The following is a 17,531-nucleotide window of genomic DNA, read 5'->3' as shown; positions in this document are numbered from 1 at the left end:
ATTTGGAGGTTTTATGATTTTTTTCTTTGCTGGGCTCAGATGCATTTCACCCGGAACGTGTAGGGACCAAAGTCAGCTACGCGTACATCACAGTAAGTTGTCTATTGATTTTCGTGAATGAAAATGGTCTGATGCTGCTGCCCACTGGCTCCTAAAGCCTGTAGTGTCTCTTGCACAAGCATCTGTAAGCCAGAAGGATGGTGTTTCGATCACTTGGGGTTTCCCTTTTTTTCCTCCCCCTGACTTTCCTCCCCCCTCTTTTTTCCTCTTTGCTGTTTCTACAGGTCTTAGAAGGGAATGATTCCCCAGTAATATTCCCTGCCCTGATCCAAGGTGCTGCTCGGCCTCCCTCCCAGGGAAGACTGCTTCTTGTGTAACGCCGGCCATAGAAAGAGACTCCGATGGACTTACACCGGGCAGCCTTCAAGATGGAGAACTCATCCTACCTTCCCAACCCTCTGGCATCCCCAGCACTGATGGTCCTGGCGTCCACGGCTGAGGCCAGCCGTGATGCTTCCATCCCTTGCCAACAGCCACGACCCTTTGGTGTACCTGTCTCAGTAGACAAGGACGTGCATATTCCATTCACCAATGGTTCCTACACCTTTGCCTCTATGTACCATCGGCAAGGTGGGGTGCCAGGCACTTTTGCCAATCGTGATTTTCCCCCTTCTTTATTACACCTCCACCCTCAATTTGCTCCCCCAAATCTAGATTGCACCCCAATCAGTATGCTGAATCATAGTGGCGTGGGGGCTTTCCGTCCCTTTGCTTCCACTGAGGACCGGGAGAGCTATCAGTCAGCCTTTACACCGGCCAAGCGACTTAAGAACTGCCATGACACAGAGTCTCCCCACTTGCGCTTCTCAGATGCAGATGGCAAGGAATATGACTTTGGGACACAGCTGCCATCTAGCTCCCCCGGTTCACTTAAGGTTGACGACACTGGGAAGAAGATTTTTGCTGTCTCTGGCCTCATTTCTGATCGGGAAGCCTCATCTAGCCCAGAGGATCGAAATGACAGATGTAAGTACTTTGGTTCGAGCCCTCCGTTATCCCCAGTAAGCCCTGCCTCGCAGTCGTGTTCAACAGGTCGGTGGCATTTTGCATGCTCCTGGTCATGGGAAGGGCCTACGGCTTCCCTTTCCAATAGCTTTGGAGTGCTAACCTTTGCTTGGCTCTGGTCAATGAGCATTGACAGTTCTTGTAGGAAATGTTTTTCTGAAGGTGGCCAGGGGCAAGTTGGCCTCAGCACTGCCTTTCTGTGCAGGCCCTGGTGGGCTTATTCTCAGGGGGCTCTGGAGTGAAGAGGGGTGCCATAGACGTACTGGAGTGAATGTCATTGCATTGGGAAGTGTAGGTTCCCAGGGAATTTGGGGGGCCTGGAGAAACTTGTCTATCCCCTCCTCTCTTTGCTGTCCTCATTATGTTTCTCTGATCCCGGTGTTATTTCTTTAGTGTTTCCATTGTATCGCATCCAGCGGACTCCACGTGATTTTATTTTCACAACTCTCAGCCCTTGTCCACATCAGGCTATTTTTCAGAGAAGGACAGAGGTGTCGTCAATCACCATAAAGCATTTCAAACAGCTGTGTTTTCTTTGCTATTGCAGGGCTAGAAAGCCGACTTCTCTTGGGATTTCACAGGTTTGCTGGATGCTTATCCCGGGGCTCACTTTTAGGACTAGATACGGCTGAGCTGTGTGACTGCTCCGTATTTGATGTTCACAACTATTATTAATTTCTGCTTGTGAAACAGCTTTTCTCACGTTCTCCAAGTGCCTTGTTGGGCTCTGGCTATACTCACTCATAGTTGGAACTAAACCTTTATTTGGAACTTGTAGACTAGAAGTGCCGAACCCTGCAATCTTCTGCTCTAATATAATCAGAAAATAACTGTGTTCTGAAGCTTTTGGGCTGTGGGTAGATGGAGCAGTTTTCTTCAAGCTTGGTGAGAATTTATGAACTGAGGGTGTTTTTCCACCCAACCCTTTGTTCAAAGATTTCCTTCATTTTATTTTCTTAGGAAAACTACATCTGAGGTTTGCTTCCCCCCTTCTGTATTTTTTTGTGCTCCTGTCCTCTCTATAACCACCAACACGAATACCATTTTTTTCTCTTCTCTTTATGATGCCGAGGAGAGTAATAGAGACATTGCAGCCCTCTCCCCTGTCGCCACTGCTTCCTCAGGCTGTCTCCTTGAATTAGGCACTGTGTTAACTTTCCTGCGCTAAAAGGCATCTGCCTAAACCCAGCGTACCTTTTCAATAAAAGTCATCATAAAATCAACCTGCCTTGTAAATCCATCGCTCTTTGGTTTTGAAATATGTTGCAAGTGTGTCTTTTATGTCAGCGTCTGTAAGCCGGAGACCTCCCCACTTAAGGGAGAAGGCTGCTCTCTGACAGCACACCGCCAGTGTTGCTCTCTCACTTGGGCTCAGGCTCCTCTTGTACCTTTTCCCTTTTTGTTGACTCGTGTGTATTATGATCCTGCTTCTTGGATATACCTGAACAGGTATTGGCATTGTGTCGGTCTGTTTTTAGTTTAGTTTTCATTTGTCGAGTGATGTGCAAGTGATCAAGGCTGGTTGTAATCTGACCTCTGGCTAAAATCGCCCTGTGTTAGGGTGTGACAAATTCTGCTCCTTTTTTCCTCCAAAAACAAGTTGGAAATGAAATCCACTTGAAACTAATATGCCACAAAGTAACATCTGGAGATCAAGATTCCTTTCTTCTCGCCTAATAGATCCAGCTTGTCTCCATTTTTCTATCTTTTTAGCCCAAACCTGTGTCAGACTCCCAGAGCAAGAGGAAGCTTGTTAGTCAAGTCAGAACTCATAGATGTGGATAGCCATTCCCTTCCGAGTGTCAAAGCCATAACTCTTCTGTTTGCCTGGTTTGCATTGTGTGTAGTGCCATCCCCCACGGAGATGGGTCCCTCACACAGGAATACGCCTGGGTGGAGAAAAATTAAATGAGTCTGTCTCCCAAAGTGAAATGGAATTCTGACCTTGAAATTAATGAGATTCTGATCAGAAGGGTGAGGAAACTTCTTTATTTCAAATGGTAGTGTTATGTAAATTAGAGTCCTTTCCTCTTTTATTTGTTTAAAATATTCTTCCATTATAGAGTACTTTGTGTTGTCCTTTTTGTTGTACACAAGCATTAAACCTATAGGAGCGTCTGTGAGTGTAGGATGCTTGTACACCCACATTATTATCTAGAGTTGCATTTGTGACTCATCTTTAACATGAAACAAAGGTGCAAAGTGGAGACTGTCACCCTGTGGTCACCCTGGATCTGTGCCCCTTTCTCCTTTCCTTAGGTGGAGGAGCAGCCTTCACAGGGTTGTACTGGGTAGCATTTGTGCTTGTGATTTTGAATGTTTGGAAGGCAGGAGAAACATTTTTCTGTAGGGAAGTGTTGAAGAGGCACCATGACAAAGTCTGCGGCAGTTTTCTTGGCTCCTGTCACACGCCGACGTGTGTCGGAATATTTATGGTCTGTTTTATGTAAATACATATTTAAGGGCCGTTAGAAGGCCTGATTATTCCCACTAGATGCCTTTCAGGTCCTCTCTACAGAACCGTTTTGAAATAAGTAATATTTCTCAGATAATCGAGTGACAGTATACAAGACTGCTTCCAGAGGGAGAGAGAGCTTCAGGGGCAGATGGGGGCAGTGATGAGGATGGGGATGTAAGAAAGGAGAGCAAAGTAATAGCATACGGTGCTTTTGCCCAGATTGCCAAATTAACCATGTATGTATATGTTTTTTATTCTTAAAGTTGAAGAGTTAATTTCTGATACAGTTGACTCATTTTTCAGTTCTCTCCATATAAAGTATTTTTTCATAAAATGTAAAAAAAGTCTTAATTAAATACAATAGTAAAACTCCTAAATAAGCATTTATCTTTACAGTTTTGTTGGGGGTAGGGGGTGAGTATGGGGAGTGTGTCCCTTACTTAGAGTAGAAATTTTATGGCTGAGTTTTAAGTCATTGAAAAATGAGTTTTATAATGGAAACACTGACAGTTTTTACTGTTGCAGCTACCCCCTGCTCACACGCTGCATCCATATGCAGATATGTCCACATGTGAGTCCATTTGAAAGAGGAGCCTGCAGACGTGGTGTAATGCACACGTGTTCTTTCCTTAAATCTGGGTAGTGGTAGGCAGGATTTACTTTGTGATTCAATCCGCATTTGTTGTAGAAAGAAATATAGCTATTTGGGTAAAGTATCGTCTCTCCTGGTAGATGATTCCAGTTTGCTGGCCTGTCCATCCACCTGGCATCACAGGTGATTCCTGAGGTAGGTGTTGGGCTCTATGGAAAAAAGAAGCCTTTACTCTACAGGACTGACTTATTTACCCTGGAAAATGGGACAAGTGTTTTGTGAGAAGCCATTCATGGAGGATGCATAATTCCCCAGGAAGGGGACTGAGGTAACTCCCGTTTATTGTCACTCCCTGAACCAGTCCCCAAGGCTCATTGTCCAGGGAAATCATGCTAAAATTTATGGACCAATTACAAACAGTCCACGTGTGTCTTACATATGAAGTGTCTACAGATACGTTTCCCAGGGCCTTTAAAATAAACATTTCCTCATTAAGGAAACTTTACAACAAAAGAGAAGATAAGTATTGTCTGCTGCCTCGTGTTAGAATCTATACATTTACTGCTCCCCTAGCACTCTGGCTCCCATCATGTGCATTTCCTGATGATTCTCTTTAGGCTGCCCTGTGCCCAGATTCCTGCCTGTGTGACACAGTCTTTGGCCAGCCTGCCTGTCTATCCACTCAGCCCAGATTGGAGTTGGCTAGGATGCATGCTCACCCCAGGCCCGAGAGCGCCCAGAACTGTCCACGTGGAGCGATGCCTGGGCCTGCCTTCTGGCTCACCCGTGGGATGGGCACCAGGTACTGGCCATAAGTGGCTTTGATAGGCTTTCAGTCCTTGGCCCTTCCATGTAGTCAGGCAGATTCACAGGTAGGCAGAAAACCTGACAGCTCACAGCAGCTACTGGATGTTCTGCATTGCTCTCATCTTTGATGTATTTGTACAGTCATTCCTGGGTCCCAAAAGCCCTGAGTAGGAGATGGTATTTTGTACTCTGAGATGTGTCTTTATAAAGCCATGTCACTGAAGGCCCTATGTCCTAAGAATCAAACCCGCTGGGCCCACCTAGGCCAAGGGCAGCCTGAAATGAGGAGGGCTGGCTGGCATCATGGGGGTGCTATGAGGGGGTGCTTTCCAAGGGCTGTGGGACTGGGGTGGACAGGGACTCACTTAGGGCTTTAGGAGAACTGCTCCGGGTGGGGAGAATGTTTGGGCCAGTTTCCAGGTCACCAGTCTGCATCTCTGGATTGTAGCTGGAGCAGATGACCACTGTGGAAGGGCCAGTGAATAACCAGAAGAGATGGGTCAGATAGTTCCCTCTGTCCTTACCGTTCAGACCTAGCCCAATTCTCCCCAGCTGCCCCCAGGTTCTCCCGGAGCCTTTTTCCCTCCCCCTCTCCGGGGGGGGGGGGGAGGGCAACAACTCCTGTGATGTGTGTGGTTGTTTCTGGTTGTTCACTCCCAACACAGTCATGGAGACTCCTTTTCATGCTGCTGGGTTTAATTGTCTTGTTGGGATAAAGCAATGTTTGCACAGCTAAAGTGGGGCCGGGCTGGACGGGAGCAGTCCCTGATGGCTGCAGAGCCATCTGGCCTGGCTTGGCTTGGCTCTGCGTGCCGCTCGCCCGGCGGCTGGGCTCGCTCCCGCTCCCGTCCCCTGCCCTCGCTCCAAGCCGCGCCACTGGGCTCGGCGGCCGCCTCCTCGCACGGCTGGAATGCCTAATCACCATGGTGAGAAACGGACACCGCGGCCGTCCTCCCTCCTCGCCTCGCGCCCTCCCTCACATCAATTGTCATGCAGAAGTGATCCGGGCTGCCGCGTCCTCGCGGCCGCCAGCCAGCCCCTCGCCGCTCCGGCAGAAGGGTGGCTGGTAATTGATCGTTTGGGGGAGGGGGCGCGGAGAGGCGCGAGGACTGGCCGGGGCGAGGCCAGACAACCGAGTGGGCACCGTTTGCTCGCTGGCAAAGGACACCCCCCCCAGCCTCCGCCACTGAGGTGGCTCACAAGCGGTCTCAGAAATGTCGGGGCCCTCGCCGTCGCGTGGCCGGACTTGGAGGCTGCGGAGAACTCCGCGCGCTGCCCCGAGGCCCGGGAGAGCCGCGCAGCCGCCGCCCCGCCCGCGGCCCGCACCCGAGCCCGCCGCGCCCCCGCCCCGCCCCGCCTCGCCCTTCTCGTCCCTGCGCCCCCAAGTCGCACTAAGAGCCCAGCCCCGGTCGGTTTCCTGTACGTCGTCAGAGCAAAGAGAGAGTGTGGGGACGGGGGTGAGGGGCGCAAGGATGGAGTGCGGTGGGCACGCCCACGGGATGTCGGGGAGGGGGCTGGGTGGGGGGGGTGCGTGGGGGATGAGGGAGGGGGCCGGGCGTGGGAGTGGTCGCTGCGCGGGGAGGGCGCGTGGGCGCGGGGGAGGGGCGCGGGGGGAGGCGGAGGGGCGAGGGGTGCGGGTGCGGGTGTGGGAGGACAGACGTGTGCACAGGCGCATGTGGACCTGGCTTTTCCCTCGGTACCCCGGGACTGTGAGGTTTCTCCTTTCGGTTGCAAATGCTTTTCCCGTCCTGCTTTTCACATCTGTAAAATGTTCCGGGCAGTGTTTCCCAAGTGCAGGGCTGGTCGATCGGCGGGATTGCTGGTATTCGGGCGAGGCGAGTCGCGGTCGCCTCGGACGGTCAGAGGCTCGCAGCCAGCACAGCGGGGCTCGTTAAAGTCCGGGCGATTTCTGGAACTCTTCCCACGGGAAGTTTTCCGGGGCTGCCTTCCGGTCAGTGGCCCCAGGTTGATTATTTGGTGGCCCTTTTTTGTTTGAAGACAAAACAAAAAAACACACATTGTGTCCAAATAACAGAAGTTGCTCTCCCTCCCCACCCCTTTTCCTCATTAAGCAGGGAAGAGGAAACTGAAAAATAGAATTATATTTTTATATTGGTGTTTCTCATTTTTAACCCTTATTAACTACATCCATCTGGTTCATAAATAGTAGCACACGTTGAAATCTGTTCTTCTCAAATACGCAGGATTTGGAGTGACAATACATTTAACAGAGTTATATTTTTATAATTTTTTTTTATTTTTAACTCTTATTAACCACGTCCATCTGATTAATAAAGATCAGAGCGCACGTTGGGATGTACTTTTTATAAATCCTTGAGATTTGGAGTGATGGTCCATTTCATTGTAAAATCCACAGGATCTTAACACCAAAATAACAATAATTTTTGGACTTGAACGTTGTCTTCCAACAGTTTGACAGCATTTCCCAGCGCCATTTTACCCCTTAGAGATGAACTGCAGACTTAGGATAATATGTTGCTATACAGCAGCTAAAATACTTTAAAATTTTTTTAAAGTATCACTTAAAATTGTGGCCTTTGTGGTTGAATAGAATGTGTTTTTATCGTTTGTAACCTCAAAGTGTGTGCTACAGGGTGGGAATTTGTAAATATCTCTTTCTTTGGGGCAAGGAGGAGAATTTTCTGCAAAAGAACTTTCTCTCTTATGCCTTTTCCAGGAAGAGATCCTGTGTCAGGACTATGGGTTCGGCCTGGAGAAGTGACAGGCTGTGGTATGAATCAGTACACCTGGTAGATGCTATGGAAAGAGGAGGAGTCCATCCCCTTCTAGCCTTACCCAATGGATTGGACTTTTCTATTATTTTAATCACATATATTAATATATTTTAATCTCATCAATTAATTTAAGTGTTAAAAAAATTTTTTTCTTACCGTGGTGCCAGTGACATTGAAAGGTTCAGTGTTAGTTGAGTATTGAATATATTGATGGTGGTGGTCATAATCCAGTTTTTACTTTAAGTTTTCATCAATTTGCCCCTCTTAAGCATTACACTAAACAGTATTCATAAGACTGTGCTATCCCAAAGATGTAGAGGTTTGAGGAAAGAAAGGAAGAATTTACTTAGGCTTTGAGGTTTGATAATGACAAAGGTAGGGAGGGAGTTTTTCAAGAGATACATGAAATCACCTTTCTCAAATATAGGCTTATTTTGTTATTTACTTGAAGTGCTAAAAAATCATTCATAACTATAAAAATTTTTTAAAAAATAATTTAAAATTTGCACTTTTCTCCTAATCCTCTAGAAACCTGAAATTGGAGTGTATCCCCCTCCCAAATGTTTTCCTGCAGCGTTACATCCCCTACCATGGAGTCTACAAATATGGATCTGCTTTTGGTGTGTATTTTAGAAATAACTTTCTATCCAGACCCTGGTTTAAGCTGGAAACAGTCAAGTGTTTTGTAGACACGTAAAGCCATCTGGCAATTCAGATATTTGACTGACAGTTTTCTCTGTGGAATGCATTCTGATTGAAGATGACCTAGAGGAAATGAAAGTTGTATTTTTGGCGGGAGACATGGTAATGTGTCCAGTGCGTTCTGTTTAGCAGATCCAGAGCTTTAGGAAAGTCTAGAGCTACGAGAGTGAAGAAGGAACCTTTTGGTACAGTCTCATGAGAAATCAGGCCCAGTAAGCCTGAGTGTGACTCACCAGATGAGAGTTGTCTTTTTCCACTGAAATTCATTTGCAGGCTGAGACTTATGGCTTTACATCCATCTTAGAGCAGCAGAGACAGACAGAAGGCTGTAGGGAGGGGGCAAGGGCCAACCCTGGAGAGACCTTCACTTTATTTTCAGGTATATGATTCCCATTTAGGTGCCAGCTAATCCTATATTGCTCTGATTTGACCTTGTTTTTTGGGGTTTGATTTAAACCAAGTCAGAGTGGCCTAGCATAATAATTACCCATTAGAGGAATAAAAGCTATGTTTGCTCCTTTGAGCCTTAGCCTGAAGGTGTTTCAGATCAAAGGTGGGGAGGCAATGTAACATGGTAGCTATGAGTTCAGCCCCTGGAGTTAAATCCTGACCCCTTAGCTTACTTGCTCTGTGACTCTGGGCAAGTTACTTAAACTCTCTGAGCCTCAGTATTCTCACCTGTGAAATGGGAATTACACAAACTCAAAGGGTTGTCATGAGGGACTGAATGAGACTAAATACACGGATAATGCTTAGAATGGTTCCTCACACATACTAAGTGCTCAGTACATAATGACTATTATTATTTCAAGGACAATCTGGTGGTATAATCTTCCTTGTTAGAAGCACTGGGGTAGCCAAACACGGGGTCATTAACAGCTAGTGATGTATGTAGGATCCTTTCATGCACTCATGCCTTATGGCAATGTGGAAAGAGGGAGGGAAGAAGGCTCAAGAGCCCTTTTCTGTGATGGCCAGCTGCTTCACCTCCCTTCATTATTATCCATCCACCAGGATTAGCCCTGGTGTCCTTCTGACCTCTTCCTCCCTTCGCTTTATTTAGAAGCCAGGTAATATTCGAGTTAGAGAAACTGAGTCTCTGGGTCAGATCAGGACTTGACTAGGGTGAGATATCTAAGTGGTGGCCCAGGTTAGAGAATCCAAATTTTATGATATTTTCATATTCTGGAATTTCGTATTATTGGATATTATTTGAAACAAATGGGTTATTAGAATTTGTGTATGATAGAGATTTGGACTATATATAACCAAATGTGCTGTAATGGTGTTTGACTAGAATTAGAATTTAAAGTCCCAGAGTTTCTAGTCTGCCCTTGGATTTTAAGTTATACAGACACTTTTACCCTCTTGCCTATGTGAGACAAATCTGTGAGCCTTCCCCCATCTGTGTGTGTCACAGTCCCACAGCATGATGGATTGTCTCTGCTTGGGGGAGGCTTAGGACGGGGCTTGAAGGGGCCTTGTAGGTCAGGAGAGAAATACAGCAGCCGGACTGAGATGCGGGGGCTGCCGGGGAGGGATTAGCAGGGGGAAGGGAGGGCAGGGTTGGGCGGGGACAGGCCTCTCACATAGTGTCTTGTGTGCATTCTCCTAGGAGTAAAAGAGGGCTGTCCATTACCCTGAGCGCACAAATAAACTCAGTGTTTTTCTCTTTGTAGAAAGAAAGCCCCATGGGGCTTGGGAATACCAGAGAATGACTCTGCATGTCAGTGGGAGAGGTGGGGAGTGGGAGGATGGGAGTGGGAAAGACTGACCCTCTGCCTGAGGACCTTGGATTTGAGTCTTTTATTTAAACAGAGCAGCTCATATTTGAAAAGTCTCATGTTCACATATGTATGAGGCAGAATGGCCACTGGAGGCCAGTGGTCTGATACTTCAATTCCTACCAGCTCTTCCATGGCTCCATTCAAGGGAGGGGGGCTCAACTCACCGTTGGGGGCAAAATGTCTCTGCAGATCTCGGAGCACCCACTTCTGCTGTCTCCCTCTCCCCGGTCCTTCCCACATACAGTCACGAAGGCATATGGGAGGTAGGAAAGAGATGTTGAACATTCTTAATTTTTGGTTTTTTAAGAAGGGGGAAAGTCTGGGTTTTAGGCCCAAATGCAAAAATCATAGTTAAGAAGGAATTCTACGAAAGGAAAGAGTGGCATCTAAGATGTAGCTGGAGAGGTAGAGGCAGCAGCGCATTCGAGGGTAAGGAACCAGCAGGACTGCAGTTAGGGCCTAGGCTTCAGCTTCCTTCCTGAGCAGTAAAATTAAAAAAAAAAAAATCCTTAGAACAACAAAAGTCTGGACGCATGGGCTTCCTTCCTGACAGGCCAACCTGGTGGGGCTTCATTCAGACTGAGCAGCAGTCAAGGCTGATTTACGGGGAAAAGGACCCAGACCAGACGTGGGCTTAACCCTTTCCTAACCACAGGGATGCTTCATTGCAAATGCTGCCTCCTTCTTCTAACTTCCCAGAATGGTGTGAGTAGCTTTTTATTGTCATTTTCTCTTTATTTGAAGAGAGTACCTGCTGCTAAAGTGCCTAGTACCCTCTTCGTGAATGAGTCTGTGAGAAGTTGAGTGACTTGTAAGAGACCTAACCATCACATCTGTGACAGAGCTGGCATTGTGGCTCATGGCCAGAATAGCTCAGGCTCTTGGTGACGTTATATTGACTTTGGAGCAGTGCATCCCTCTTTGACAATGGGAAATACCTCCCAGAATCTGTATTGGGAGGATCCTTTGAGCCCCAGTTTTACCTCTGTAAGATACTTAGGTGTTTCTTGGTGGCAATGGATAAAACTATGGCAGAGTACGTAAGATGTGGTTCAGTTGCTATCATTGGTAGAGTGTGATGCATTCATGAATTCATTTAATCATCAGCTGTATTTACTGAGTACCTATCGTTCTAGGCACCATACAAGGATAGAATGTTGAGCAAGATAGATTGTACTCCCTGCCTTACTGGAGCTTAAAGTTTAGTTAGGAATTGGAGGATGCTATGAAAAGTGCTATAATAGGGGAAATAGAAAATGCCATGAGACTTAGAAGTAGAAGCATCTAATCTCATCTAAGAGTCAGGGATAGCTTTGTGGAGCAAGTGACCTTTAAGCTGATATTGAAAATCAAGAAGAAGTTATTTATTCAAAGAAGCTAGGCGTGGCAGTTTGCCTTTTTGGACAAAGTATACCATCTGAGAGTGGAAGAAAGAACCCCAAAGCTGCCAAGGATTGCTCACTATAAAGTGAAAATAGAATTTCTCCCTGCCAGAGCCTGGGACCTGACCTCGGATCTCTGTAGCACTTCATTCTGTAACTAGACATTCTCGAGAATGTCTATTCGGTGCTTATGTGGTTCTGAGGACCAACATCATATAGGGCCGTGCTTTTAAAGTAACTTTCTAAAGATGTCACTATAAAATACTTTCTGATGACATATGGTATCTTAACTACCAGAAAACCCATGAGCACCCAAAACCATGCTTGGCACAGAGGAGACATTCAGGAAATATTATTTGTCGAATGTAGGAGGGCCACTGCCCTGCTGTTTAGTGAGGCAGATAAAGGGTCCTTGTCTTTTTACTAAAGTTCACGTTCAGCTCTATATTTTGCCCTATACAGTGACGTGATGGGTCTCAGAACCTAGACTGCTTTCTTGGCCGTTAAAATAAGCCACATAGCACCCAGGATTCTTGGCAGGGTTTCTTGGCAAAGTTTCCTATGGGAGGTGCACTGCTCAGGCTTGACTTTCATGAGGGAGGTTAGGCATATAGTGCCAAGAGTATTGAAGAAGGAAAACAAGAGGGCAAAGCAAACCGTCGGTCCAGCCTGGCACACGTCAGCACACTGAAAACAGTTCCTCCCAGCCAGGGCCACTCTGCTCCACCGTCCCCACTGTGGTTTCCTTCCCTAGCCCCTTATCTTCGTCATCTCTCCACGGCCACGAGCATTTCCTGAGCTCCTATGTGTACAGCGCTGTGCTCAATGCTGCTTGCAGGGGAATCGAAGAGTAGGAGATAATACTTCCTCTTCTGGAGAGCCTTATGGTTAAGGTGAGTAGTTAAGATGTATATATGAAAAAGAAATGATAACATAAAATAACAGACAGTGAGGGCTCTAGGATTTCAAGAGAGGAAGTCATCCCCAAGGCTGGGTTTCCTAAAATGTAATCTGGGGGCTGCCTGCTTCAGGTCACTCATGGTGGTGTTGGTGGAGGATGGGGTGAAGAGTGTTATGTCTAATGCAGATTCCCAGGCCCACACTGGCCCTCCTAAGCAGAATCACAAGGAATGCGGCTTAGAAAACTGTGTATTTAGCAAGCAGCCTCCCCCGCCTTCTTCAGATTAGCAATCACTCATCTAGGGTGAGAGTATCAGAGAGAAGTTTTCACAGAGGAGTTTGGCCTTGAAGGAAGGGGAGTTGGGACTAGGGGTGTGGAGAAGCAGAGAGTAGAATTCCGCCGGAGCAGTGAGAGGGAAGACACGGTGCCAGCTCACAGACAATTCTTTCCTCATCCAGTCTCCTGTTGTGGGGGGGAGTCTGTCCAACTGCTTCTTCCTCCTCTGCCTTTGCTCCTTCTCGGGCTATTTGCCTTTTCCCTTCTTATTGCTCCTCAGCTGACCGTATGCGCTCAGACGTCCCCTTCTTGGTGCCATATTGTAATTATGGGGTGGCCCAGCAGAGGGGCTGGAGGTGCTTAGCCAGATGTGAGGGAGGCCAGTGTGCACTTCGGTGCTCCTTGGGCTGCAGCCAGCCTGTCTTCTCACTGCTGTTACACTGCTGAGAAGGGGCTGGAGAGGGTTTTGGGGTTGGTTTTTTTGTTTTGTTTTGTTTTTTGGCAGCCTCCTCTCTCCTCTTCCCCAGCCCTTAAGCTTTCAAATGCTCATTTGTAAAGAAGGAAGGGTTGGAGGGTTAGAGGAATCTCTCAGTGGCTGAATTAGTCACCAGCACCTACACACTAGCTTTCTGCTTTAAGCTTTAACCTTTCGGGGGGCAGGTGCCAGCCAGTGGGGGTTTGATGCACTGCAAATAGGGGCTTGCTCTGAGGTTCAGGTGGCTTCAGATACCTGGGCAGGAGGGGATGCTCTCACCAACCTTGCTTCCTAGAGTCAGGGGTGGTATTCCCCCCCCCACATAATTCCCCTTTTAAAAACACTCATCACATTATATTGTAATTATTGGCTTAATTGTCCCTCTCCCATGGGCCCATGTCTGTCTCCTGTGTGACTTTATCTAGTGTGTCTCTTTGCGTAGTGCCTGGCTCAATAAATATTTGTCGTGAGAGTAAATGATCCCTGGCTCCCTGTTTCTCTGCGGAGTCCTGCTGAGAGTCGCCAACTGGCTCTGCCCACTCCCACAAAGTCCCAAGGACGACATGGGATCCACCACAGGGCCGGGCACCACCTGGCACGCAAATAGGAAATGATGACTAGAAGTAGAAGAACAGTTCAGTGACAGGGCAAGAGCACAGAGTCGGAAGCTCTGGGCCTGTCACTTACTAGCTGTGTGACTCTGGGTAAGTCACTTTGTTTCTCTGAGCCCCAGCTCCTCATATATAAAATGAGAGGTGGCAAATAATCCTTGCCCCACCTTACACGGTTGCTGAGTCAGGAAAGATAACACAGATATGTTTTGTAATCTAAAAGTAATCATATAAATGCCTCCCCCATACGCAATATCTGTCTATCCCCTTCCAAGAACATCTGTGTAAGGAACAGAATGGTCTTAGAGCTGTGGTCCCCAGCCCCTGGGCCACAGACCAGTACCAGTCTGTGGCCTGTTAGGAACTCAGCTGCACGGCAGAAAGTGAGTGGCAGGCGAGTGAGCAAAGCTTCATCTGTATTTACAGCCACTCCCTGTCACTCGCATCACCACATAAGCTCCGCCTCCTGTCAGCTCAGTGGTGGCATTAGATTCTCATAGGAGCGCAAACCCTACTGTAAACCGCATGCAAGGGATCTAGGTTGTACGCTCCTTATGAGAATCTAATGCCTCATGGTCTGAGGTGGAGCTGAGGCAGTGATGCTAGCACTGGGGAGCAGCTGCAAATACAGATTATCATTAGCAGGGAGGTTCGACCGCACAATAAATGTAAGGCGATTGAATCATCCTGAAACCATCGTCCCCCACCCCCCATCCTTGAAAAAATCATCCTCTGTGAAACCGGTCCCTGGTGCCAAACAGGTTAGGGACCTCTGTCTTAGAGGGCTAAAATAGTTTATGAAATATCTGAGTGTTCTACCTAGAAGGAGCCCTCTTACATGCTGTTCCATCCTTGAGGCTGGGCTACAGAGGAGTCTGCATTCCCTGAGACTGGCTACATTATTTTCCTAGGTGGTTTGGGACAAAAATTACCCAACTTTTGTACACTTTTTGTGAATGTACATTGGCAGGCCATTTCCTATACAGATCTATGACATCTCAGCTGAAATTTTATTTTGCCAGATCACCACCGAAAGGAATTTACTCTTTGCCTTGCTTCTCAGCAAAGTCCAGAGCACCTTTATCTTCCCGTTTCCAGGACCAGTGACTCTGTTCCTGTTTCGTGGAGGGAGACGATCTGGCTAAGAGGCATAGTACCTTGGCCCAAGGGATGTTAGGCAGAATCAGAGGAAGGGCTCTCTGCTCCCTAGAGACCTTTCTTAGGCTGCAAGAATAGCCATGCTCTAGGGCCAGGATGACAAGGTAAAGGGGGCGATGTCAGATTGGGAAGGGCTTGCCCCTTAAGTGAGACCTTTACAAGTCAGAGCTGGGCCAGGAGGATTGGAAAGAGCAAGCATTCGAAGACAGGCTTTACTTGTGCGGTAAACTTCATTGTGTGATTATTTAATAGACCATTAACAAGCAGATTCATTAACAAGATCTTAATTAACAAGTTCCAGGGTTATTCCTCCAACTTCCCCGGGGACCTGTTCTCCTATTTAGTCCCAGAGACTTCCTATCCTCCTTAAACTAACCATACCAGATGCATTTAAATTCAGTCTTTTTATTGCAAGTGAAATGACTGCAGGCAAAGACAGGAACATAGTACTACTCCTGATGATAATAGCTAACAGAGTCTGTGTCTGTGTGTCAGGCACTGTTTTGAGTGCTTTACAGGTAATAATTTATTTAATCCTCATAAAATCCCTATGAGATAGGTGTTGTTTATCTCCACTGTACAGATGAGGAAACTGAGGCACAGAGTGTTTAAGCAATGTGCTCGTTGTCACACAAGCGAGAAGTAGCAGAGATGAGATTCAAACCCAGGCAGTCTGACTCCAGAGTCAATGGAAAGGAAGAAAACATCAGGAGGGGGAGGCCTGTGGGTCAGATTCATGAGATAATAAGAATAATACTTGTGTCTGTTCGCTGCGTGTCAGACACTGTTCTAAGCACTTTGTGTGTGTATGTCAGGCTGTGTCCATACTTGAAGAAATCACAGGAGTCTTTTGTAGTGTGGCAGCCCTTCGCCCACTCACAAGCCTTTGTCACCCTCACTGCACTATGAGTTCCTTGAGATAGGGACTATGTTGTGTTCATCCCTGTTCCCAGTACCCAGTGCATTGCCTGGAACTTACTAGTTATGATCTAAAAACAGCAAAGTTTGTCAAATGAATCCTTTGATGGGATGGGGGAAGATGATTTGGTGTCTGCTGACTCCTAATGCTCTTTGTGGTGCAGTGCCTGCCTCTGGGGTACTTGAACACTTGACAGATACAGTAGTTTAAGAAGCACTAACTCTGTGGGACAGGGCAAACACACCTGTTCTTTCTGTGCCTCGGTTTCCTCAGGGTAAAGTGGGGCGAACACTAGTACCAATCTTTTAGGGCTGTTATAAGGATTTATTGAGTTCATATAAAATACAAATAAAGCCTAGGAACAGTGCCTGGCACAAAATAAGCCCTTCAATAAATGTTAGCTATTATTAATATTACAAGGGTTTGGGCACAGATCTGAAGTCTCTTGAACCAAGTGGGTGAGCCAAGTTGGGGGAACCCAGCACTTGGTTACAGTACAGGGATAGTGACTCTGGCAAGCCCTGGTCTCTTAAAGGCTTATGCAGTTGTGACAGGTCTTTCTGTAGCTGAAAAAAATTCCCACTTGATATTAAGAAGCTGGTACCTATAGTGTTGTCTTTCCTTCTTGGCTCCAGTTATATGGAGGCTGGAGCAAGGATGACTTTAACATTCACCCAATGACTCCCTTTTTTAACTACCCTAAAATGCATAGAGTAGAAATAACTAGAATTCTACACTACTGGGGAAAGACAGTAAGTCTTAAGGACTTTTTCTGGAGTAAAGACCTTGATTAGTCTGTTCTTTACCTCTGCCTTGTGAGCTACTCCATGGCAAGCTGACTCTTATCAGCTGTTTGGGGAGAAGATAAGGAAGGGACAGAATGCCTAGAATCATTGGGAGATTTGAGCTAAGAAGGAACTGTTGCAGCCTGCTTTATTTTTTTTCTTTTCTAATTACTGACATAAAACTTAAGACTGTCTTTTCCCTTTTCCTAAGGGGAAAAAAATGCTTTTGCTCTGTTTATATCTCATCACATTTGTACATTCTACGAATGCTCTTCTCCTAAATCTCAGTGTGAAGACTTGCAGGAGCACCTGTTCACATGGCTGGCTGCATTTGCACCCCTCCGGCATCCACCCCCGCCCCATCATCTTTAGTTAATGCTAGACACTCAAAAACCCCCAAACTGGCCTCTGTCGTCCTGACTTTGCATCCTTGTGTTCTTTCTAAGTAGCTTGGCCATAATATCACTTTCTTTAGCAGCATTCTAACTTCTAAGAGGCTTAATAGGCAAGGAGATTGTGGGGTCTTTGACTTTCTCTGAGCCTTAGCCCTAAGTGGTTTATTCTATTAAGCTGATTCTTGGTGGTGGATAGAGCTTTGCTGGATAAGAAGTTGGGGTGGGGGGAAAGTTCCAGTTGGAGGATTAGGATACTTTTACTCCCCCTTCCACTGCACACCACCCTCCAACCAGTCCTGCTCTGTGATTCTGGTTTTAGAGAGTGAAGGGAGTGGTGATGAGACTGAGGGGAGAGCTCTCGTAGAGGACTTGAGATGTTGTCCTTGTCCCTGAGCTGCCCTTTGCCGTCTCACCTGTACCCATCCTGCCCATCTGTCCCTACTCTGCAGTCTGCCACCTTTG

General features: G+C 46.9%; 1 protein-coding gene across 2 annotated transcripts in view; it reads left to right on the top strand.

The window, feature by feature from the left end:
• The first annotated feature begins 316 nt into the window (after positions 1-316).
• Positions 317-17,531, top strand: part of RNF220 (ring finger protein 220) — a 212,940-nt gene continuing 195,725 nt past the window's right edge. For both annotated transcript variants that reach the window (XM_045545602.1, XM_045545601.1), the window contains exon 1: positions 317-1,026. In XM_045545602.1, coding sequence (XP_045401558.1) covers positions 402-1,026 — 625 coding nt within the window. In that variant the 5' untranslated portion in view covers positions 317-401. The remainder of the gene's footprint in view (positions 1,027-17,531) is intronic.

The sequence above is a fragment of the Lemur catta genome, chromosome 3 (genome assembly GCF_020740605.2).
Source record: "Lemur catta isolate mLemCat1 chromosome 3, mLemCat1.pri, whole genome shotgun sequence".
Lineage (NCBI taxonomy): Eukaryota > Metazoa > Chordata > Mammalia > Primates > Lemuridae > Lemur > Lemur catta.
This window is presented reverse-complemented; position numbering and strand designations above follow the sequence as displayed.